The 25,759-nt window shown below is 46.2% G+C and overlaps 1 protein-coding gene across 1 annotated transcript in view; it reads right to left on the reverse strand.

Annotated features, from left to right (window-relative positions):
* The window catches only part of mast4 (microtubule associated serine/threonine kinase family member 4), a 74,357-nt gene extending 52,174 nt beyond the window's left edge, over nt 1–22,183 (reverse strand). The window contains 3 exon segments of the mRNA XM_084694076.1: nt 6,729–6,853; nt 9,540–9,693; nt 21,725–22,183. Coding sequence (XP_084550202.1) covers nt 6,729–6,853; nt 9,540–9,693; nt 21,725–21,967 — 522 coding nt within the window. The 5' untranslated portion in view covers nt 21,968–22,183.
* Between the last annotated feature and the right edge of the window lie 3,576 nt (nt 22,184–25,759).

The raw sequence follows: 25,759 nt of genomic DNA on the forward strand, positions 1-25,759 counted from the left end.
GTGTGTGCGTGCGTGCGTGCATGTCAGAGAGACGGCAACAGAGAGGGACACACGGGGCTGTGTAGGGGAGAGAGACTGAGACAGACACACAGGGCTTATACAGCGTAGCAACTCGAGGAGGCAGCAGTAGGGTGCAAACAGGCTTTCAGACTGGGTTCCTCCACAGTGGCCACGATTTACCAGGCACCCTGGGTGACCATGAAAATGTGAGGACATCCTGCCTGGTATTGTTCGGTCGGTCTCAAGACAATGCAACTGGCATCCTGTCCGCCCGTCCGTATGCAAAGACGAGGCTGACCAAACTTTGTCGGCTCCGAATGAGTCGTTACCGCTCGGGTCTCTCTCACCAGATAAGAGAGCATCTGAAGGTCAGACCGGCCGGGGAAACGGTCAAGGGAGGGAGAGAGAGACACAGAGAGAGGAAGAGGGAGAGAGGGGGGGGAGAGAGAGAGAGAGAGAGAGGGAGAAAGAGAGAGGGAGAAAGAGAGAGAGGGGGGGTAGAAAGAGAGAGGGTGGGGGGAGAGAGAGAGAGACACACAGAGAGAGGGATAGAGAGACACAGAGAGAGGAAGAGAGAGAGAGGGAGAGAGAGAGGGGGGGAGAGAGAGACAGAGAGAGGGAGAAAAAGAGAGGGAGAAAGAGAGAGAGGGGGGAGAGAAAGAGAGAGGGTGGGGGGAGAGAGAGAGACAAACAGAGAGAGGAAGAGAGTGATAATGACAGACCAGGAGAAAATAGGACCACTGCACGATTGTGGTGGTGGTGGAGTGTGGCTGAGTTCAAATGCAGCCAACTCCGACTGTGCTGCCGGGGAGGGGAAATGTGAAGATGTACAAAACACAACTGCAAGGAGATATGGACAGTACTCTTAAAGTGCTTCCCAAAAAGTGGTTTTTATTACCGTGCGGCGACCGTGCGGCGACAGACAAGACCACAGCCTCCTCCATAACAGCTCTACGCACAACCTGTTACTACACAACTGAATATCCAGTACCAATTTCCAACAATTTCATGCATTGCCTGCTTTTTTTCCTGTTTCTCTATTACTTGTTCTGGTGCATTTTAAGTGTGTCTGTGTGTGTGTGTGCACGCGCTGCGAAGGACGGTGAGTGTCCGACCATCACCGTCGCCCCCAAACTCCTTCGCCCATTTGGAGAGACTGGCACGTGGAAAAGTTACTTATCGCGATTTGCCATTGTGCAAATTCCATCCGGCAATTTCACAGCCCGCGTCTGCCTGTGTTTTTCTTTACTTTCGCTCTCTCATTTCCATTGGCGGCGACAGCGCCGTGTGAATATTAAGTGGGGAGGGGGGAGGCCCCCCCCCTTTTCAATCCTGCTCTCCTCCAGCTAGGCTCATCTGATTCCTGCCATCGAGCAGGGGGCCAGAGTGACAGCTACCTACTACTGAGGGACATCGAAAAAGAGAGAAAGAATAGAGAACGAGGACAGAGAGGAGTCTGACAGCTGGACGAAGGCGGGCTAATTTGTGAAGTCGAGATAAGAGAGGTCGAGCTCTGGGAGCAGGCCAGCGCAGGAGCCAATCAGACGCTTCGTGTATTCAGTTTTAAACCTCAAAAGAAGGGGGATTATCACCTCTCCGGGTTTGTACAATGCCCCCTCGCCCCCGCCGACCCTGATTACCTGTGGGGAATTAAAACATCCCACCATGTCCGTCTGACTGGTGCTGGTTCAGTGCTCTCAAAGTCTGTGGCTGCTGAAGGAACAATTAAAGAAACTCCGTTTCGGAGTGAGAACAAGGATGAGAAACTGGCATGGAAGCACCGGGGGAGAAGCAATCCGAAGGGTCGTTTGTCTTTATTCAATGCGAGGAACTGGAAAGCAAATACCGCAGGTTCGACACACCATTGCCTCCGTCAGTACTTTAGGGTACAGTCTCCACAACAATACCCCCACGCTGCTAATAGACCCTGCCGCTAGACTAGGGACTATTCCTGGTTGCCCTCAAAGGAAGTCCAGGGGGCTCCTGGGTGTCATTTCCTCCTAGCAGGTCATCAGCAGATGAGGCCTTCCTCCCTGAGCCGGGCTGGAGTACAGGAGAAGGGGGAGAGGGGGGTTTTGGGGGAGGAGCTGGCGCTGAGACCGTGCAGAGAGCACTGATTGAGTGACCCGCAGACCCGGCGCTCCCCTGCCCTGCCAGGGCTTATCGGAGTGAGAGGAAGCCTGCAGATCTAAGGAGGGAGGGAGGAGGGCTGGGGCCTGAGAGAGAGAGAGAGAGGGGGAGAGAGGGAGAGAGAGGGAGTAGGGGCTCACAGAGCAAGAGAGAGAGGTGGGTAGGAAAAAGGAAAAGAGAAGGATAGAGTTGAAAGAAAGAGAGAGACAGAGAGTGACCCTCATTCACACAAAGACCTTGACACACAATCTTCTAAAGAGAGTGGAGCTGATCTCCCCTCAGTCTTTTGGAGTGGGAACGTGTTCGACCTTCAGACCAAGACAGACGATCCCAGAGCAGCAGAGCAACAAAGACACCTAGGAAACTGTGTTCATTCAGAGATCATCTGAAGGTCACACTCACCCAATATCAACGTACTTTATATTTTCTTGTATTTTAAAGTCTAACGCAGCACATTATGGGACCATAAGGAAAATGCATAAAGCATATACATGAATTCAGTCTTCTGTGAAACAGATGTTAGTTTGAGTCCACTGGGGAAGTCCTCAACGAGTGAACAGCACTGCTTTCTCTTTCCCCTCATTCCAGATTCTGTGGAAACTGGAACACAATGTCACACCGCAACCTAATATCATATCGAAATCCCTAAACAGAGCAATGTCATTTTCACAGAGCAGGTTGACAAAGGTCTGACAGCTCAACTGCAACCACTTTATCAAGAGTGACAGTTTTCATTTACATCAACGCCTTTATTGTGTGTGTGTGTGTGTGTGTACATGCGTTATGTACACTAACATGTGCCAGGATCGCACCTGGAGATGCAGAAATGTCGAGGTCATTGGTTCGCCGTGACTTTGAAAAGATGCACTTGAGAGCAGAAAAAAAAAGACATACGTTAGCGCGTTGAACACTTCCTGGTTCACCGAAGCCCAACATGTTGCACAGCGCAAATTTAAAAAAAACAATGTCGTATCCGAAATATTGGATCAGTAATGACTCCTTCATCACCATATAAATAGGGCTGTGCTTCCCCAGGGATGGTGTACAGCAGCAGCCCGCAGAGACACCGAGCCAGGGACAACGGGCTCTATCTCCAGAGGACATCTCTGACTGCTGTAATGAAGGAGAGAGCCCGGGCCCACAAAGCCCGTGACACGAGGATTATGACGATCCTATCTCCATGTCAGGTCAGGGGGAAAAAAGCGATTGATTTCCTGTCAAAGCCGATCAGTGTGAGGAGCAACGCGTCACGCCGGAGGGGGGGGGGGGGGGGGGGCAGGGGACCCCCTGGGGGCATGGTGGAACGGCGTGAAGGAGGGAAGGGAGGCGGGGAAGGAGAAAGCAATAACGCTAGACCTGGGGGGGGCGGGGGGGGGGGGTGAAAGGCATGGCTGATAGTGGGAGATAAGCTGTGTGTGTGTGTGTGTGTGTGGGAAGGTGAGAGAGTGGTGGTCTAGACTTGGGAGTGGAATACCGGATGGGCGGTAGGGTGCAGAGGTTCCTGACTGTCGCGGGTCTGACTCCAACCTTTCAATCCCAAAGTACTGAGATCGAAATATAGCATTACTCCTATTCATTTTATACAGTAGCCCATTAACAAAGGAACTGTACACTACAGTACGTCAAAGGAGCTGTACAAAAACAGTCCAGATCACGTACAGGCAAATTATCACTCAAACACACCCCCCCCCCCCCACCCCCCCAAAAAATGACCTAATGTAAACCCTAGTTGGCTCAAAATCTTCCTTTGCTAGATATAACTAAACCATCCCGTTTTTGTTGATGCTGAGGCACGCCGGACGACGAACGTGGGGAAGTGAAGTCGCGCCATTTCCGTCTGGAGCCGTCTCCTCAGAAACGATGACTCTGGGAGAGCCCCAGCTGGGCCTGACAGGACAACACATGTCTCCATCTACTTATTCAACACAGGACGTGTCCCCTCGGGGAGACGTAACACGACGTTCTGCAGAAAGGTTAATGCGATGGAACCAAGATATCAACGTCCCCCAACTTTGGAAATGAATACGGGCAGTCGTCATCTAATGCCAAGCATCCAACTCTTGGTTTGTAAGACACTACAAAAAGGCCATGTCTTCTGTGTTTCGTAGACAATTCAATAAAGACATTGTTTTGGAGCTATAACAAAATACTACGCTTGTATCAGATTGTGAATATCAGAGCGCTTGATTGCCCCCCTCACGAGGACCTTCTCAACTACTGTTGCGTGGGAGTTGACGGCTGAAAAGCATCTTATCTTGAAATCTAAAAGCCACAGTCTATATTGGAATAGGATTCACAAAAAGCGTACTCTTGATTCCTGATAGGGAGGTTATCTGACCTGGAATAATAATAATAATTGAGATCTTTTAGAACTGACCGCTCTCATACACCTTGCAACCCCCATGAAGTGGATGAGGGAGAAGGTCTGTTAAGTCTTCCGGAAAAAAATTCATTTCTCAAGGTCAAATATGAATATGAATGAACCTCCATTCTCCCCTCGGTCCACTGACACTATAGAGAAGACGCTGTACTGCTCCTACAGCTGCTGTAGAGAAGGAGAGCCCCGCGGGTAATTCGGCAGAATATGAACCTCTCCAAAAGATCGCACCGGGATCGCGTGGCGAAGCATCCGCGTTTCCGCTCGCGTCCACGCCTCGCAGTCCTGAGCTGGGGGGGTTTCGTCAGGGTTGCCAGGTAGAGACGGGGCCATGCAAACAGGCCGATAAGGACTCACATTACCAGCTGTCGTGCTGGGAACTGATACGGAGCCAAACGCATGTTCGCTCATGCGGACACACACACACACACACACAAAGTAATAAGAAACCTATTTAGAGACAATAAATGGTAAACGCGAGGTGTAACGACATTGTGTTGGTGCCGCATTGACCCTGGCCTCGGCAACCATTAATTTCAATCAGGCTCCCTCTCCATGTGGTTTGCTCTTCCTGTTTTTCCTGTTTACAGGGATTGAAGAGAATCGAATCGCAAGCGGCGGTCTCATGGCAGCCCCCCTCCCCTCCTCAGCAGGGCCCCCTGGAGGGGTCGGGGCTGTACCCCTGCCCCCTCCCTCCAGGGACCTCTCTGTCCTCCAGCGACACCGGAGCGCTGGCTGGGTTCATTTGATCATGTTCATTTGTCATTGATTACCGGGTACCCTGTGACTCGTATTTGTCTACGCTTACTTAGTCATGAAGAGTTACAATGACGAACTTGAAGTTGAAGCTTTTGAATGTATTTGGGAACAAGGGTTAACTTTATTAAAATATGTTATAAGAGATAGATCAAAACGGGTTACAGAGCTATAGCGAAACATTTGTTGAGCTTAAACAATGCGCCTCCGTTTCAAACCAGACTAAACGCACTAGCGCCCTCCAGTGTACAAACACATTTAATAAGTCGATGTTTCGATATGAACCAATCTGCTCCCGTTGTCAGGCTTACAAGGCACAGATCAGGGATTGGTAAACAAGCTAAACCTTTTAGAGAGGTCAGCGACTGTCAACTGAGACGACATTCTGACAGCAAACAACGTTTAGTTTTAACGAGGTAACCATGGTTATGAGAATACGGGTTCAGATATTTAATCTGGCTCTGGAGGAGCCCCACCCACCCACGGTACCCGTCAGAAGACTTCACCTCCACCCACACCCACCCACCCACCCACCCGGGTCAAAGGTGTCTTCAGTACTACATGACAGAACGAACAGCCTTTTTTTTCCCCTCTGCCTCAACCGCCCGGGTGAAGACGTACAGATCATACGTGAAGACATGAGCGACTCGTGGCCGGACTCAGCGGCATTAGCTCTGACTTTAAATCACATCTCACTGGGTTGAAGAAGGAGATGGTATCGGCAGTCGATCGAAGGCGAGGCGATAATTAGCCGCGCCATCTCGGGAGGACAGATCAGCGAGGTCGGTCTCGTGAGGTCGTTTCGCGCTCACGGTCAGCGTAGGACACCGGGGATCCAAGGGGCGACATCTTCCCGATGCGTCCGTTGGGAGAGCAGCCTGGGGCGGCAGTCCTGTAGGCGTATGTGAGGCCCTCTGTGCGATGCTGGTCAGAAGGGCTACACACGGGTTGATTTGATCCCGGAGATTAGCCTCTGTCGACAGCCCGACAGTAAGAGAGAGCTCAGACTGGGGCGTCAAAAGCGTGTGCATCTGGCCTACGACGTCTAACTCCTTCTGTTGTTCTCAACCAATGTCGTTGATGCCTTCCAATCTAAATTTGATTTGTATAGCCCCTTAATACAAGCAGGGTCACAAAGGGCTTCACACACGCCCACAGAGTGAGGGCGGTGGTGGTGGTGGGGGGGTGGGGGTGAACATAAAGGGTCAGGCTGTGTAACCTTCCACAGGGTTGTGGGGTCGCGACTCACGACCCCTGAGGCAGCCATGTAGGGCAGTGGTTCTCAACCCTGGTCCTCAAGTACCCCCCCGTCCTGCATGTTTTCGATATCTCCCTGTTCCCAATCAGGTGTGTTGGAGTAGGGAAACATCTGTGACATGCAGGACAGGGGGTACTTGAGGGACCAGGGTTAAGAACCACTGATGTAGGGTACGGCAGTTTAGGGAGAGGCAGGCGGCCTACTTACCAGGCTGGATGTGAGCGAGGGGGCGGAGGAGCCCAGGGTGTGGGAGCGCATGCGCACCAGGTTGGAGGTCTCGGAGGGTGGGGTCCACGACTGCAGGGGGGAGGCGTAGGGGAGCAGGTATTTCCCTGGGAGAGATGACACAACCTCCCGTTATACCAGGTCAAACATGACACCGTACAAGAGCTACTGTCAAATACATTTTCAGTGATTTTATTGGGGGGGGGGGGTAAACAGGTTGTGAACAGGTTGCAAAACAAGTTGTAAACAGGTTGCGTTCGTGTAAACAGGGGTCAGATGACGTTGTTCTGACCCCGCAGGATTCCCAGGAGCAAGTAATCCCGACCAGATTCTTTTCTTAGACAGAGCTGATGCCGCTTAGACCGAGTGGGCTGCGCAAGACATCCTTCAAAGCAATCCATTAAGGAGATTAGAGCCATTCAAAACATGACACAAAGTCATTAGGTTAAAGAGGAGGTTCAATCAACAAATTCGACATTTTACTCGGACTTCCATGAATGAAATCAAAAAAGTGCAAAACCGTTGTAAAAGTATGGTATCGTGAATGTAAATATATTTGGTATTTTTGGGCCTTAAATCTGTATCTCTCAGCGACTGTAGCTAGATGGCAGTAGGTATACAGGTGTCAGGTCACTCGTTTACCATCAAGCCCCCTCTGACACCCCTGTATTGCTTTGAGTCGAAAAACGGAAGCACAGGATGCAGGCAGATTACCCTCTTGGCTGGTCCTGTGCCAGCGAGTGACCGAAATTAGAAAAGAAATCTCTCTCGGAAGTGTCACCGTGTCTTTCTTCAGCCCTCTCGTGTACTTGACATACCTGTGATTCTCTCGTTTCCTGTTGATGGAAAGCCTCTCAACAGCTGCCAAGAGGTGAGGACTAACACGTAGGGTGAAGTGACGGCGACGAGAGAGCGAGAGATACAAGACAAACAATGGAGAGATGGAGAGAGAGACAGAGACAGAGAGAGATACTGGGGACGGACGCGGGGGGAAAAGAGGGAGTGGTGGTGAAAGACAGAAGAATCGAAACAAGGCACACATGAACCATACAGAAGAGGAGGCGGAACATATGGAGTCAGCGGACTTCACCTTAAACAAACCCAGGGTACGCACTTGTGGGCAGAAAGTGAAATCTAAAATCAACAAATAAATCATCTGCACAAAGCTTTGGATGCACTGGTTTGGGAAGTTAAGTGAGGAGGGCTGATTTGATTAGTTATGCCTGGCAACCACCGCGCACACGCTCTGACAAGCGAGCGCAAATCCACTTCCACTGAAACGCATCGTCTCATTTGGGGGGTTTGCAATATGTGGTTGACAAAGCAAATTAGTTTCGTTATTTCTTGTTACTACTCTGAGGGCGCGCGCACGGCGGAGGGCTGAGAGGAGCGGCGACTCGTGAATGAACGCGTGAGCGCAGGCGCCGGCGATAAACGGAGCAGCTGACGGGTTGAGAAGGAGGAAGAAACAACAGGCTTCAAGTCCGACGTGAAATCGAAAGTGTCAATCGAATTTGTTTTAAACCCAGCTCGACAAGTCTCGAGCCTCTTTCTGCACCACGGTGAGAAGGGAGAGGTTAGGGGTTTTTTCCACCCTTGAGAAGCATCCCCAGTCATCGTGCATGCGTGACACGGAAATCCTGCACTTGTGAGAAAACTGTCTCGAGGTTTTGATGTGCGACCTGATCGCGTCAGTGTGTTCCTACTGTCTGGGTTGGGGGGCTGGCACCTGTCACCGTGGTGACAGGCTGAATGTTAAAAGCCACTAACCACTGCGGTATTACTCAAGCATGAGCTTCCATGTCACCGCAGAAAACTGGCCTTCCTCAAACATTTCAAAAGGGAAGTGTGTGTGTGTGTGTGTGTATCCCTTCATTCATGTATAATGCTTGCGTAAACACTGGGTTAACCGAGTGTCTATTAAAACGCGCCATTCACCGACCGGGACCACAAATCTCAGCTGTTCTCACGGCAAGCTGTTGCCCAGCTGCTGGACAAACGACACGAACACTGGGTCGAAGCACGCCCAGTGTCTCCCCTCGAAACCCCTCCCAGTCATCCGTGACGATCCTCCACAGAGGGTGGGGTGAAAGACGGCCTCTGTTCCTTAAAAGCCGTCTTCCCCAGGTGCTTGGGGGGGGGGGGGGGGGGGGTGCAGTACCTCTCGGTCTGCTCCCCCGCTCCTCAGCTCGTCGTCAAGGGGGCACATCCTGCGGTTTACCCCCAAACCACAGAGGATGGCAGGGAAAACAGGATGAGAGAGACAGGAAGAAGGAGATCCTTCCTTCCTCCCGGTGAGGAGAGAGTGTGTGTGTGTGTGTGTGTTGGGGTTGTCCTAAACGCCCGCTCATCACACGCCAGCCAAGAGGAAATCGCTACTTAGCACCCCGAATCCCAGATCCACCCCGACCCTTACGGCCTTCAGCCGAGTAACACGCTGATCCTGTGTGCGATGAAAAAGCAGTAGTTGCTTAAGGATTTCTTGAATAAAAAAAACAAACAACCCTAGCCCTACCTGAAAAGCCTGTTGACCAAACTATGAATAAACTAGAGTATAGAATATTGTCTTGTTTTTTGTTGTCTTCTGTATTTGTGAGGCACCGTTTTGATTATTGTTTTCGTTTCGTCTTTTCCATTCCATCATTTCTCAAACCGTTTTTGTTTAACTTTCAGAAAAAAAAGACTTATTCATAGTCTAAGACCTTTGCACGGTACTGTATATCCCGCGCACCAACCCAGAACATCCTAACCCCCGGGCTAAGCTGGCCCCACCAGTCCCATCCCAGGGTGTACCTGTAAGAGCGCCCCCTAGGCTTCCCCGGCGTAGGTTCTTGCCGTCGTCGCTCAGCTGCCTTTTGAACTTCAGCCCCAAGCCCGAGCAGTGGCTCAACTCCGGGTTGCTGGATTTGCGGAAGGGCAAGGAAGGAGGGTACAGGATGTTGTCCAGCTGAAAGAGGCGAGGAGACGGGAAAAGTGCAGGTCAGGTTAACACTCTAGGTCACGGTGCAACACGAGCCAGGGTAACTGATGGTGACGCACAAACAACCTGTATTTCCTGTGTGCGGAAGGTGTATGCAAAGGAGTTACAAATACCTGCAATGCAAATGTGTGGTGTTTATAGTGACAGCGAATACACTTGAGGAGGGAGGAGGTTACGTATCTGAACAGTTGGAAATATACTGCATGCTGATGATCTTGTCAACAGTCATTGGTTTGTGGTCAGGCCCCAACAGCCATCCTGCAAAGGCCAGTCTGTGTGGTGGTGGCAGCAGATACTATGTAGTGTGAGTCTACTAGGAACACAAGACTCCTGCTGCCAGTATTGTCAGAGGGAGCTAGAGTTTTACCATGAGCTGGTTTCCATTCCTGCCCCCCCCCCCCTACACACACACACACACACACACACATCTTCATACTTCCCCTGGATATCAGTTGAATCTGGTTTCAACACCCCTTCCCTCACTAGTTGACAAAAGCCAAACCCTGTTACGCCATTTCCCATTGCATCCAAAGAGTCTGTGTCATCACGATCAAGCGACATTAGGCAACATCTGGATCCTCATCGTTCCCTCGGCAACAGGACGCTTCACAACCCTGCTTTACTTGACTGGAGCACTGTCAAACACACATGCCTCTCCCGCAACCATCCGACTGCCGCGTTAGCAACGCAACACCGAGCCAAGTCGATCATGGAAGATCAAGGACGCAAAGAGTTCATTACAACTGACGCTTAAGGTCAACCCTCCATATCAGTTCAAGAAGGTTTCGCCTGGGCCCCAGTCAGTCAAGCAGCCTTTCAACATACTGCTCGGAGCCCTGGGCTGTGCACTCGGCCCTGTCCCTGAGGCTGCCACAGTCATTTCAGGATTTTAAAAAAAAAGTACAAGCTGAACTGCTGCCAAATGTTGAGGAAAAAAATGAAGAAAAAATGCGAGGACTTGGTTCAGCCTGTCAAACTCAAAGGCAGTCACCTATTACGGATTTAGAGCCCTGCCAATCTTCACCTCACAAGTATTTTTGTATTAATAGTGTTGAAATTCTATGACTGGCAGATATAATTTCCACAAACCCAGACACAGGCAGAGTGATGGTAGATGACTGTGTTCATCCCCTGAAATAACTCAAGAGTGCAGAAAACACATATAGGAGTCAATGTTTCTACCAGAGACAACATGCCGCAATTAACGATGGGTTTTTATTACGTAACGCCAAGCTGCCTCGACAGAACTATGGCCGTCCATCTGTGTAGATCGGCTGGGGTGAAGGGATTACACCAAAGCCGAACATCAGTCACCACCATAAACACACACATCCCCTGGCTGTTCCAGTGTGGAAGCAGAGCAGGGGGTCTCTAGCACCTGAAACAGGTCGCAAAGCTACATCCAAAGAATGCTTCAAGTTCTTTTTAATTCGTAGTTAAGTCTTTTGACTTTGATTTTTCATCTTTTGCCATGCACTCCCCTATGACAGCAGAGTTGATTCCAGGAACGTGATACAACCAGGCTGGAATGGTACATAGCCTACGGTAAATCTTATTTTGATGTCATAACAGAAGGTCATCAATTGGAAGAAAGGTCTAGTTTCCCTCTTCGAATTGCGTTGATCATTAACCACATGTAGTGAACTGAAAACAAGATAAGCCTTCAAGCTATGCTGGACTTTATTCAACTAGTATGAATGAGGTCATGGTTGGAGGGTGTTCGTGTGTGTGTGTGTGTGTGTGTGTGTGTGTGTGTGAGGAAGAGGGTGAGGTTGTTATGTGATTTAGTAGAAGCAAGAGATAATATAACTCTACAATGACCTCAGTAAGAGGCTTAACTATATTGCTCTCCAAACAATCAGTTTGAAACCCCATCAGACCCCAACTGTCTGTCTCCCTGACAGTCTACCCGTCTCCCTGACAGTCTACCCGTCTCCCTGACAGTCTACCCGTCTCCCTGACAGTCTACCCGTCTCCCTGACAGTCTACCCGTCTGTCTGTCTCCTCTCTCTGTGAAGGAGGGCTACTTGTAAGATGGTCCGTTCAGTCTCACGCTGTCATTTTGACTGAGGGCATTTTCCTCCTGTTTCCATTCCCAAAAGCCGGTCAGACAGAAAGGCCAGGCTAGGCTGTCAGGAGCCCAGTGATCCACGTCAACACATCTTTCCAGCCAGCCTGTGTGCTTTCAGACGCGGCTCGTCAGCGCGGCGGGATTCGGACATGCCTCCGGGTCGGCGGCGCTAACCTCCGACCTCCCGTTCCTTCACGCCTGTTTCTGAACGCTTGCATCACCGCCCTCTGTTCCTCCCTCCCCCAGGCTCGCTGGACAGCAACAACAGTCTTTTGTTGTCAAAACAAACAACAACACTGCTTCTTTGATGGGGCGACTGGGTGAAAGTTGGTCAACTCCGCGACACAAGTTGATGAACTTCATAACACGGATGAGATCTGTTTACTGACTCGGCGATAAAGTCACCTTAAGCCCACAATAATAAGCGAGACGGATCAGATCGCCAACACAGGGTCCAGACTGCACCCATTAACAATCTTCGTTAAGACCAATAGGTAAACGTATTAGAATTACAGTGCACACAGAGACAGAGAGAGACAGAGACAGAGAGAGAGGGTGAGAGAGACAGAGAGAGAGAGCTAGAGAGACAGAGGGTGAGAGAGACAGACGGTGAGAGAGAGCGCGAGAGAGCGAGAGAGAGAGAGAGAGAGAGCGAGAGAGCGAGAGAGAGAGAGAGAGACCACCACCACAAGCAGCACAAGCAGGGGAGAGCTTGGGTGTAAACAGCTGAGAGGCCACAGCACATCCAGAGGATGGCAGAGCAGACCCAGCACAGTCATTCCTCCTGCTCCGGAAGTCAACCTCCACTAACTGAGCCCAGAGACTGTACACACAAGCACTCAGACAGGCCGGTACACAGACACACCACTGACACAAGCACTCAGATACAGGCTCATGGATATCCATTGACAAAAACAGGCACAACATCAAGACATACTGTAGGCTACATACTACTGGAAATAACCAGGCTTGTGTTCAAGGGAAAATTCCCAGAACAGAAGGGCTACCTTGAACTTATCTGGTCTAGAGAGGAGAGTAATCGCTTTTGAGAGGTTGCGACTGCAGCAGAGAAAAACTAACTGACTGTCCTGTACTACATGTCTATTTAGAGAAGGGCCCCAAATCAAAACGCAATGCACAACCAGATGCAAACAAACAACATACCATTATTGTTACCATCTCTTTCTTCACATGTTGCATCATCGGTCTAGATCCAGGTTCCCTACCAGACTCCACAACCTTTTCTTCCATCAGCTCACTTCTCTTCTCTTGCTACAGTCCAGGTTCCGGCTGCTGTGCTGCATCAATGTGAAGCGCATCATCTTCTCGTGGGAACACATTCAAATCTCAAAGAGAGTCTGATACAAAAAAAAAACCCCAGAGAGTGGGTGCCTTCACAAGTTGACAGATTCCATATTCATTTCTCCCAGGGACTGTCCTTCCTCTTCTTTGTCGCGTTTATGTGCCGATGCATGCAGAGACCCTGTTTGTTCGTTCACAGGAAACAGAAGGCGAGATTAAAAAAAAGGAACCTGTTCCAAGTGGGGATGAATTGTTTGCAGTCCCTCTCCTGGTTGCTAAGACACGGTGGATGCACGCCCAGGGACAAGAGAAGAAGAGGTCCTCCATTACCTGTGTGCCCCTGGTCGGATTCACATATGCCTGTTATGTAACTGCCATAGGGTGGTTGGCCCTGAGTTGAAAGTAATCAAATCCCGTATAATCATCACACTGCCAGCTTTCAGGCTTTTAAGCAGAATTATGTCCCAACACACACTCACGTCTAAAATGCGTCAGCGGATAGAAAAATCACTAGAGTCCGTTCCGCTGTTTGGAATCAATCAAGAGACATTCAGGAACACACAATCGGGACAGTAAATGCACACGGCTTTCACAAATTCAGGGCTCATTAAAAAAAACAAAAAAAACAAGAGGAGGCCCATTTAATAATACCCGTCTGAGGTTATAAGTCGATCTCACATGACACACACAGCTGACCCCCCCCCGCCCCCGCCCCCGCCCCCCCGCGTAGAACGGCAGAACGACCTGGCTGGGACAAGGGAAATGTCAGTCAGGAAGTGTAATAAAACTGACGAGAGGCCGTGTGTGGTTTCAGCCAGGCACCCACTGGCTAGGTTTCCCCGTCAGGGTGGCTGGCCTCCTATCCACACAATAGTTCACAATAGTGTTGGAGTCAGGTGGCTGAGCGGGTAGAGCATCGGGCTAGTAATCTGAAGGTTGCCAGTTCGATTCCCGGCCGGTGCACATGACGTTGTGTCCTTGGGCAAGGCACTTCACCCTACTTGCCTCGGGGAGAATGTCCCTGTACTTACTGTAAGTCGCTCTGGATAAGAGCGTCTGCTAAATGACTAAATGTAAATGTAAGGTAAATGTAATGTAAATGTAATGTAAATGTAGTTCACACCAAAGAGGCCATATTTCTATAGCCAATCCCTTCATTTCACTTCCAACACTGAGGATAATAGTTCCAGAATACCCTGACAACCACACCCCAATTTAACACAAGTGCAAAATACTCCCAGAGATCTGTGCAAAAGGGTAAACGGTTTTGCCCGAAAAAAAAAAAAAAAAATGCAAAACAGGGACGATTCTGGACCACTGCCGTTTAACTGCCACCCGCAGAAAACCAGTTTTAAGTGTGTTGCATACCATCACAGCAAGCACTGGGCCCAAGGAGAGGGGGTATGTGTGGGTTTTGCGTATGTGTAGGCCTGTAGTTGTTTTCCACTGTGTGGACCTGTTAACCTCACTGTGCCCTGCCCTGCCACAAATCATTCCATCTCATGTCGTCTCCTGTAAACCGAGCCCTCGATCAGCACCGTGATTTCCGTGACTCCGTGGTGTCCACTTCAGCACATCTCTGTCCCCTTCTCACATTCCCCCGGCCAGGCAAACCATCACCTGATACAGGGGGGGGACGGACACACACAAAAAAAAAAAACCTTGCATGCATCTTCCCAAACAAAGTTGATTCCCACCTGGTGTTTAGGAATGAGCTCACAAGCAAGCATACTAGAAAACATATTAATGAAAAAACACGTTTGGGGAAAAAAAGAAATAAACACAGATGCACTGACACGTGTGTGCCACGTATGTGCAGTTCAGGCTACTTGTGCTCCAGTCTGGGAATAGCTTCAGCCTGCCATGGCAGCAGTAACATGAGCTCCCACTACTCTGTCTCTGCACTGCTCTGCTCCCCGCAAACAGCCCTGGCTCGAATCCCAAACTACGCATCAAGCCCCAAACAACAGGAAAACCATTCTTATGCTCGCCATTTCAAAGCATCTGCTTAAGTCAGCAGTTGCGTGTGTGTGTGTGTGTGTGTGTGAGAATCCCACGGAGTAACGACGAGCTGTATCGCTGTAGAAGTGCAAAAACCAACAGCGATGAAATGATTTGATAAGTGATCACGTTATCAGTTAGAGAGCATGATAAGAGTTTCTAGTTTACTGGGCAGAAAGTCTCATTGTTCATGCTTGAAGAGCGAAATTACTTATTCTCCCCCCTTAACTGGGGCATTTTCAAGATGATGTCAACGATATTTAGTCACATAAACAACCTGAAAACAAACGTGACACCAAAGTAAGTCCTAAACTACCCGTAACCAAGGAAACTGACATCACTTGGCTGCTTCTTTAGAAAATTCTTTGTGAAGTTAGGAAGACTAATGACTTAAATAACACACTACCTCCACTGGGAGAGAGGAAGGGAGGAGAGGGAGAAAGAGAGGGAGAGACCTTACAAGACCATGTTCAATTGATCAACCCACAACTGTGCAGATTTCTTTTTTTTTTTTTACTTGGACTGAGAGCAAGATGGTGAAATAAAACATCCAAAAACACCTTCTCTCAACCGAAGGAGTCAACAATGTCTGAAGACGCTCATCAGACTTTTGACATGGCTCAGTGAACTGTAGGTCTTGAACTTCCGTGATGTGTGATGTGGTGGGAGTTCTAACCAGGGCCAAGGGCTGTTGACCCTGAGACAACCCCTTCTTCAGAACTTCTAAAGTACTACAACAGATTGAAACTAACAAAATACTGTAAAAATGCAACATTTTAGCCTAGGCTAGAGGTTGGAGGGGGTATGTTTATACATAGGCCAACCTAACTTTCAATTGAGTCCCTTCAACAGCAAACGTTACAAAAAATACACACTGAATACATACTTTCACAGGAACAAACATCAAAGCGTGAAGGGTTAGCAGAAAGTACACCATGTACCAGAGCATTATCTAGTCCTACAATTAAAAAAACATCGCACAAACTTTCCTCAATTTCAGGCATGTCGGTTAGAGACACTTATTTTTAACCACAGTCTCGGCTCAACGCATGTCTTTGCTCGCTGCACTTAATGACCCTGCTAAAAACGCTTTTGGGATTCTCAAGCCAATCTTTCTCAGGGTTCCCCACAGAACAACACCCTATCCCTTCCGACCTTGACGCCCAACATCTGTGTCTTCCTCAACTCTCCCCTCCCCCAGATGGTCCCAGCCCGATTCCCTTTCAGAAGACCCAGGGAGGTCAACTATGTTTACAGAGAGAACAAGAGAGAGAACGAGAGAGAGAAAGAGAGAGAGAGAGAGAGAACGAGAGAGAGAGAACAAGAGAGAGAACGAGAGAGAGAGAACGAGAGAGAGAGAACGAGAGAGAGAGAACGAGAGAGAGAGAGAGAGAGAGAACGACAGAGCGAGAGAGAGAACGACAGAGCGAGAGAGAGAGAGAGAGAGAGAGAGAACGAGAGAGAGAACGAGAGAGAGAGAACGAGAGAGAGAGAACGAGAGAGAGAGAGAGAGAGAGAGAGAGAGAACGACAGAGCGACAGAGAGAGAGAGAGAGAGAGAGAGAGAGAGAGAGAGACACACTGCAGTTAGCATTCGTCCAGATCCAATGTCCCTTTGCAATCTGAATCCCCAAGTGAGTGTCCATGACCCAGTGGTGGACCCCCTGGTCCTCCCACACTGGCCGTGTACGTTCCCTCCCCAGTGGGATCTCTTCACAGGCCTCTAAACCCTTACATCCTCACTGTGCCCCATTTCCTGTGGAGATCCAGTACTGGAAAATTCTGAACTTTCTATATATACAGTACTAACTTTCCTCAGTCATGGCATATTAAAAACAGCTCTATACACTCCCTTCTGTTTAAGCTGCAATGCTTGTCTGCATCAAGAATAGGTTCATGACATTGCTAAACTGAATGAATGAGTACCTAGACCAATTAAGTTAACAACAACTAGGCCGTGTTATTACTGGGAGGGAGAATAGGAGTTGGTGTTTGGGTTAGGGTTTTGAGTGGTGACAAAACATGACAGGAGTAGGTAAAGCTTCATGGCCTAGTCTGACCAGAACACCAGTACGTAGACCTGTGTAGGGACAACTAGACAATGTGTCTGCCGATGCCAGCATGGCTATGTTTCCTCAGGTCCTAATCTCTGTGTCAATCTTTGATAATCCAGGCATATTAACTCATACCTTATCCAGCTGGATCACCTCCACATCTTGATGGGAGTTCAGTTACAATTAATTGCAGTAAATACCTCAAATTATTTATAAACTGTCTGCCTGGTTGATTGCCTGGTTGATGTGATACAGCTGCCTCTGCAATTAAAGTAGCTTTCATTTCTGTAATCGGTACTAGCCACAACTGTAATTGAGATGTCATTGTAAGACTTTAGCTGAGGTATTGACAAGTTATTATTGCACTAAAGTGTTATTTTTGGTTCACCATACAGCTAGCTGCTGTAATCAAGATGTTATTGTTGCACTGTAGAAAACTTCATTTTTGTTTACTGTGCCTGTTAGCTGACGTGATTATTTTGCGAAGTGGCTAGTAAACAGACTGTTCCTTGGCCACAGAAACACTGTTGAACTACGCACTTCTGATTCTTGGTCTTCTGGTACCTCCTATAAGCACTATTTCTACGTCGCTTTGGGTAAAAAATGAATGAAATGTAAATGTTATTTTAAAACAAAATGAGTCATACGACTAAAGTTCTACAGGCAAAACAAACATTAACTGTTAGCTAGATGTGATTAAAAGCCTTCTCGTGCCTCACCCTTCAGTTCTCAGCGTTGTTTTGCCTCAGGAGAATATATTATTAACCGTGTTTGATATGAAACATGCCCTCTATTGTGGTAAAGTTGAAATGGTGATTGCCACCGGCATGCAGTTCTATTCTTGGTTAGATCACTTTAGCATGAAGCAAAATGTAGGCGTTCAGACATGCCCAGGGCAAAGATCTTTCATGGAACAGATCAGGAGTGGGGAGTGTGAGGGATAAAGAGATATTTGATTCACCATTCATCACCCTTCATCATTGAATTATGAATGGAAACATTTTGCACTGGAGAGAGAGAAATTCAGGGAGAAAGAGACATAGAGAGAGAAAGCTAGAGCAAGTCTTTTAGAGTATTTGTCCTTTCAGACTCCGTTGTGTACCATACAGCAATCGCCAAACAGACACCCAACTACACTACCAACCAAAACAACAAACACAAAACAGAGCACTTCACCCAAACCACAGACCTCATCATACATCTCCAATGTGCTCTACGCATTATGTGGTTATTAGGTGCAGCGACAAAGAGGTTTAATTAACCTAAGAGCTGGCCTTTCTTCATATGAATGTAAACATAGGCTACATGTAGGACTTTTAACAATTTGTGTATTTCTCTCTTCCCATCAATCCAATTATAAAACAATAACAATCTCATGTTCTCTACACTGTCAACATGATTATTTTTTTAAAGACCATTCTAAATCGAATCTGCAGTCTGTGATTACGTAATAATGCCCCAAATCAATCCAATGAAAGGGAATCTTGGTACAACAGATTGCTTTTCAGAGGGCAGGTGTAGAATTTTAAAGAGCTACTGTCAACAAAATATGAGATTCCTGCAAGTATCAAGACTTACCTTGCGCCCCTCAGAAGAAGAACATTCACCATAAGTTAAATTCCGCCTTAAAGCCATCGTGTCTCAATGTCAAAACTCCGTGGTACTCCTACTACACCTTGATAATAGCGGACAGTGTGTAGACTATAGTGAAGCCAGAACAGGGAAAGATATACCGGCAAAATCCAAGGTACATCCTGTGATGACACCATCCACCACAGGAGTAAGAGGAGTCTTAAACAGATTGAAAGTTAATCCTCTTAGCCACTAAGCCATTCACTGACACTGGACATCTCTTTTGTGAGCTGGACCCCCTGCTCCAACGAATGAGAGCGCTCCTGAGGGGCGTTAACACGCAGTGTCAAACGTTGTCATTGACCGTCTGGAGAATGAACCCAGCTACCTTGGCGGTTGGTCTCTTGCCATGGTTTTCGGCTCACCACAGGTGAATGAACCTTTCTGGACAGCCAATGGTCATGCTAGGACTTGAGGGGAAAGAGTGAGAGCAAGATAGTAGGAATGTAATGGACTCATTTTACTTTCATTGACGAAACATTCCCATGACTTTTATTCAGACTATTAATGTTCATTTGTCTACTTCGAAAAAACCTTTGCAAGGTTTACAATAATGGACTTTGTTACCCATGTGGCTGAGTTGTCCACCAACAACACCATGTTTATCCCCTTACCATCACAGTGAGATCAAAATTACATGAAATGCTTACGACTGGAAATAAAAGCGAGAAATTAGGGAGTACCTTTTCACAATAAAGTGCGTTCCCAAAATGAAAAGAAATAACAAAAATGTGACTGGACTGCCAAAGAGGTAAAAACTAATTAGGTTAAATATGCTGTTCATTTTCCAGCTGCTCAAGGGAAATCATGATAGAGTGAGAAAGAGACAGACACACAATCTGCTATTCTGCAGAACGAACACTGCAGTCCTGATAATCGTGCAGAATAACACCATGTATAAGATATACAGCATTAAAGCTACAACTGTTCCTTTTTCAAGCATTTGTCTATTCAGTATTCAATAGCTGATAAATATTATATAAATATTCAGTAGCTACAGCTGATAACTTAAGTGTTGGAATACAGAGCTGGAATCAGGTAACATTATTCCTGCTGATGAAAAATGTATCCATTACAATCTGTGTGAGATAGATATTGAAACTATGCTTGCAGAGCAAACCCATCAGCTTCAAACTCCAACATTCCTCTCCTTCTCTCTTTACCCTTTTCTATGAAGGATTTATTATCTTATTTTCTAACATCTTCAATCTTAAAGTAGGCCTTACGCCAAACCCAGCCATATCTGGAGTGACCTGTTTTGGTTTTACATGGGCCAAATGTAAACAGAGGCTGTCGAGCTCAGAGGAAAAACACAGCGAGACTGTGCAGTCAGGAGATGTCAGAGCTAAGCCACTGTTCCTAGAAGCATTTCCTTCTTTAACTCTCTTAAACCTAGAGGTCAGAGGGCATCGATCAGCTATACAGTCACCATGGCTCCACCGGAAATGGTCACTGGCTTTGGTTGGGGTGGTTTGATTAGGCCAGAGTGGATATAACAGCGTATCTGCAGATCTGAGAACAGCACAGTTGCCTACGAATGCAAAAATTAACCAAAGTTTGCATTGCAAAACATGTAAATGTACTTAAAGGAATGAATGTTGTTGCTACAATTCTGGCATTGATATATGAAGCTGTATTTTATGGATTATTACGGGCCGTTTTTTTTATATGATGATCTCATCCTGAAAACAAACAATGTTTGTTTATTGAGCCAATTGGCTAATTTATGCAGACCGCAGTTAGCCTGGTGTAAACAATATAGCTCAGTCCAAAACTTCTTCCAGTAATGTTGCAGACTGTTTTAAAGGCAAGCGAGACACTTCAGAGCAAGGTTGATTTAGCCTAATTGAGCTGATTAGAACCAGTCAAACCAGCCTGCTCTGGAAACAGCTGAAGGATTCAAAGAAGGGAAGCCCATTGTCTTTTAGATTCAACTTGACTTTCTGCTGAAGCTGGCACGCCTAATTTTTCATTGTAAAAAAGCTGTTGACTATGTTTAGACCTAACACCTAATCCAGTGCAAGGACATTATAATACAGAACAATACATGTACCACAAGTTTGAGAGTTAGAGCGATGCATCTCATAACAAAAGGAGTTGCAATACTCAAATAACCCCTCAATGTTTTAGGTCTCAGAGGGTGGTCTTCCCCCCCACACAAAGCCTGGATATATCTACCAAAACATGTCAACTCCAAAGGGTGACTTGGAAACGAAAGATCAAACAATTGCTCATTCCCACTGCGGATTACACAGAGACAGTGTCGGAAAGATCGGAAAGAAACCTGTCACTGCAAATATTAATTGTTAACACACACGTACACACAACTTTGTCTGCTATCTAAAGCCACGCAGGCGACTTATTTTGTCCAACCCAAACAATGATTTCATGTGTCGTAATGACGTACAGCGGTGTAGGCTATGGGTGGTGTGGCTGTGTTTGAAGTGAGTTACAAGTAGCTACTTGGGTCCTGTACCATCCCAGCTGTCCCGTATTAGCCGATACGTCCCTTGTATTGGGCCTAATTAATTTGTCCCCATACGTGACCTTCCTTGTCCCGTTTATTTACTGCTACGCTGATCTAACCACTGACGGATCCAAGAGCAACAGCAGCTGATCACAACACTTGAGAATGATCATCGACACTTGTCCTCATCCAATCACAGCCCCTAATCACGCGCATTAGTATGCGTTAAGTAAATGCCAATTATCATTATGACAAATGGCTAAAACAATACACTGTAGGCTATATTCACAGAAAACCATACCCGCACTGCTGCGGCAGGCAACCTTCTGTCCAGTATTTCATCGTGACAAAGTTGGCAACCCTAGTTACAACTGACACACTATAAATGCATGTATTTAAATGCGAACTGTATAGCGTGCTCGCACTTTGGCTGTCTACAATAGACATGCATACAACCATTCAAGTTCTTTACCATTTCATCTTCGTCTTCCTCTTCTTCATGAGCCAGTTCCTCGGCATCGTCTGCCACACTCTTCCCGTCTGCCTTTTCGTCTCCTTCTCCTTTCATAGTTTCGAAGTCCGCAGCGCGGTCGTTTAAATATGTGTCACCTTGGTTGTCTTCTGAACCTACATCTGTACCTTCCCCTTCAGACAATGTTTCAGAGGACGTCTGGCTTCTGCTCCTATCAAACCGTTGGAAACGCTGCCCTTCCATATTGTCAGGTAGACTAGCGCAAACACCTAATAAGCCACGACGTCAATAAAGACAACTCGCATTAGTGTTTCCTTACGCTAATGTCGATGCCGCCAGCACACCTGTCCGTCGAATTCATAATGTTGTTTTCATTTGCTTGAATGGCGGCCAGTCACTCACCACTGAAAACTTCCATGCAGTGGAAGTTCCAATGCGGTGGTGTGATAGCAGTTCATCTCCGGCTGGATGTAATGCCCCAGTAACGAGTGTTTGCATGGACCCTCTACTCATTGCATAGCTCCTCCCTGTACGAAAGGACCATTTCGCAGTTGCTTTGGGAAACCTGTGGATCAGGTAAACGAGGACTCAACAGGATTTGGCCGATTGTTGTAAAAGAGGGGGGTTGTTTTATAGCAGCCTCATGGATCATATTGGAGAGTTGTAGCCGAATCTCTTTGCGGCCCCCTCGGCTACCAGTTAATATATTTACAATCGGATCAGAATATTCTTTAAAAGTATGATAATAGTGACGTATGTCTAGGTCCACGAGGAATGGATACTTTTCTTTAATTACGAAATTCTGCACAATTTACTGTATACTGTCAATAAATATTCATCCAACAAAAACATCGCTTTTTCCACTCAATGATGTGCTTGACAGCCACCCACTAATGCCTAATGGGTTGAACAGGTTGCCGATGAGTGTGTTTGTAGTAACATCCGTCTAATTCCAGGAGGTCAGACACTCTATTTGGATATACAGAGCTTGTTGCTGCAATAATTGGCTCTGCTGTGTACAAACATTGCCGAGTATTCCACCCTAAACATTTCTCATAATGATTAGACAACCATAATAGGTACTACCAGTATTTTGGAGGGGTTGGCATTCGGTATCACGATTACAGAAGTGACACTGTTTGTCACCAGTATATTCAATATTTTGTCAACCTAATTCCACGTTAGACTATCTATTTTACATGTATCTAAGGGCCTGATGAAGACACAGTATTCTCCATTGTAGCGCAACAATGTTCAACAGATTCTCACAACTGAATCCTATAATTCTACATCACATTACCCATGCTTCTCTATATCTCTATCTCTCTCTCTCTCCCCATCTCTATCTCTCACTCTGCAATTCCAAACTTTGTTGCAATGGTCCAGCTACAACTATTTTCTCATGTGATTGATGCCCATACCAATAAGTATTGGCTTGGTTTAAAAGTCTACTTATCTGTGACTTTCTAGTCTTAAACACCTGTATTATTCTAATGTCCACTAAACAGTGTATGAGAGAGAAATCCTAGCCTGACTCACTGACAAACAGCCATCACAAAGCTCTCAGTTTGACTTCACAACCCTGAACAGACGTATGGGCAGGGTTGTAACAGCATCCATTTGCCTGAAGTCTGAAGTTCACAAGAGTGTTAGCTTGTTAAACTGCCAGCAAGGCTGTTATCTTAGTTGAGTTGCAGTGCCAAATAGCTCCTTATCACATGTAGAGTACACAAAGGCTAGTGTCAGTAGTTTCAAAGCTGATGTGCTTTGTTTTGCACAGCAGTGTCATAGTTCTGATCTTGTGTAGCCTTCTGGGGCGGTCCTACTGACCCCTTAATGTTTATCGATATTGAAAAAACATGTTACATATGACATGTTTCTATTATACAATAAACTTTAATAGGGTTTGCTTTTTACTTGCCTTACTTCAGTTTACAGATGTATTGATGTTTGAGCAGGAGGAGAGCCATGTCCACTAGAGGTCACTGTTGACCAACTGGAGGTCAGATGGCTGAGCGGTTGGGGAATCGGGCTATTAATCATAAGGTTGCCGGGTCGATTCCAGGCTGTGAGAAATGACGTGTCCTTGGGAGAGGTACTTCACCCTACTTGCCTCGGGGGGAATGTCCCAACTGTACTTACTGTAAGTCGCTCTGGGTAAGGGCGTCTGCTAAATTACTAAGTGTAAACTGAAGGTGCATTGAAGCAAGACTTCCACAGTAGCCGACTACAGTATAATCTCCTATTGTCATAACATTTTTTTTGTCCCTTTCTTTTACATGAACATGGATTTTCCTTACAGTGCTGGCTTACGGTGCGGTTATACATCCATAATCAAACTGTATAGAGCACCAACTAAAATGTCCCCCTTTTTAAAAACAAACACAGGGAAGCCTACTAGCAATGTGAAGTACATGGACAAGCATTGTATGGATTACCATATACAATCAAATATACTTGTTTTCTGTATTTGCCTATTGTACCATTCATTGTAGTATCATGTTGACACAAACGTTGTACAAACATGATACTATCCACAAACTTAGAAAATGCAGCATTCTGAACGGGTATCTTATCAAAAGTTACAAGGTTTGAATGTGGGGTTACATCAAAAAGTTAAAATCAAAGAGATAGGCAGGGGAAAAACGCATATCTTTGTACCAAACCTTTACACCCACATCCTTGCATGAGCCAAAACAAATTATAATGAAAGTGTTTTGGTTTTGGGAGAATTTATGATTGTAATGTGTCATATAAAAAGTGTGACATCTGGAAGAAATAAGTTTCCTTGTTTTCAGAAGATATCAGTGTTTATCTTAATATTATATCTGATGTCTTTTGATTTCTTAGCATGACTTTGTAAGTATTTACTTAAATACAGATATATGACTTGGTTTTATGTTATTTACTGTCTAGGTGCTTTCGTTTTTTGACTAGAGAGAGACTTTCTGTTAAACTGGGAGGCAGAGTATGATACAGGAAGATAGAACGTGTAAAACAAGCGGTGTTCTCAGAATGTTATCTTGGTGTAGGATCAATGTCATGAAAATGTACCTGTGAAAAACCTTGTTATGCTGAGAACTATTCCATTCGACTGACTGGAATCTAGCGTAAGGGAGGTAGCTGATTGCTCCGTTATATGAGTGTCATCATTTTAACACTTTTTTTTTCTTCTTTTGAGTTTCTGGTTTGATTGGGGGAACTGATATGAAGGTGATATGAGATGACAGGAAGGTTTGGTCTTTTTCTCAAAAAGTTTCTTTCACTAGCAGCAAACCATAAACAAGACAATCTTTTAATAGATAAAAGGTATAGTGACGGTAGAAACAAAGTTGAAGAGTTTACAGTTCTAACATCATGTGGACAGAATAAAGTGTAGAAAACATGAAACTCATGATAAGAATAAAAAATAAAAATAAAACTTCTTCAGCAACATTAGAGGCCATGTTTACAAACGTTAGCCAAGTGTGAACACGTCTCTTCCTGAGCTTGCAATACAGTGACAGTTCAGCACAGAAGGAAGTTAAGTGTATGTGCGCAAGCTTGTGCATTGGCGTGTGTTTGTCTATGTGTGTGTGTGTGAGAGAGTTAAGGGCAGTAATGGTTCCATGTTCATAGTCATTGACAGATTGGAAGTGATCTTTGCTGGAGTAATTGATGTAAATACAATGTTAAAAGTTGGATGAAAAAATATTTTTTTTCCTTAAAAAACCTTGACACGCCATAAGAAAATAATATTTATTATTCATGTTATTGCTTTGTACATGATATTGGTTTCTACAAATGATCAAGAAGATTCCTTGAAAGCAAGAAAAAAACAGCTTGAACGCTTGAAAAGATTTGTAGGCTAGTATCGTTTATATTTGTTTTGTCACAGTTGACTCATAGAGTTGTATATATGAGTAGTTCTGTTCTCAATGCTGTTATTCAAAACCGTTGAAAGCCTCAACTGAGTAAGAAGTTTTCATAATCTTTTTGACCTTTGAATAATATAACATTTTAAAGGTCAGAAAATTCAAATCCAAACCAGATATG

Source organism: Hypomesus nipponensis, chromosome 27 (genome assembly GCF_054491055.1).
Source record: "Hypomesus nipponensis isolate SF chromosome 27, ASM5449105v1, whole genome shotgun sequence".
Lineage (NCBI taxonomy): Eukaryota > Metazoa > Chordata > Actinopteri > Osmeriformes > Osmeridae > Hypomesus > Hypomesus nipponensis.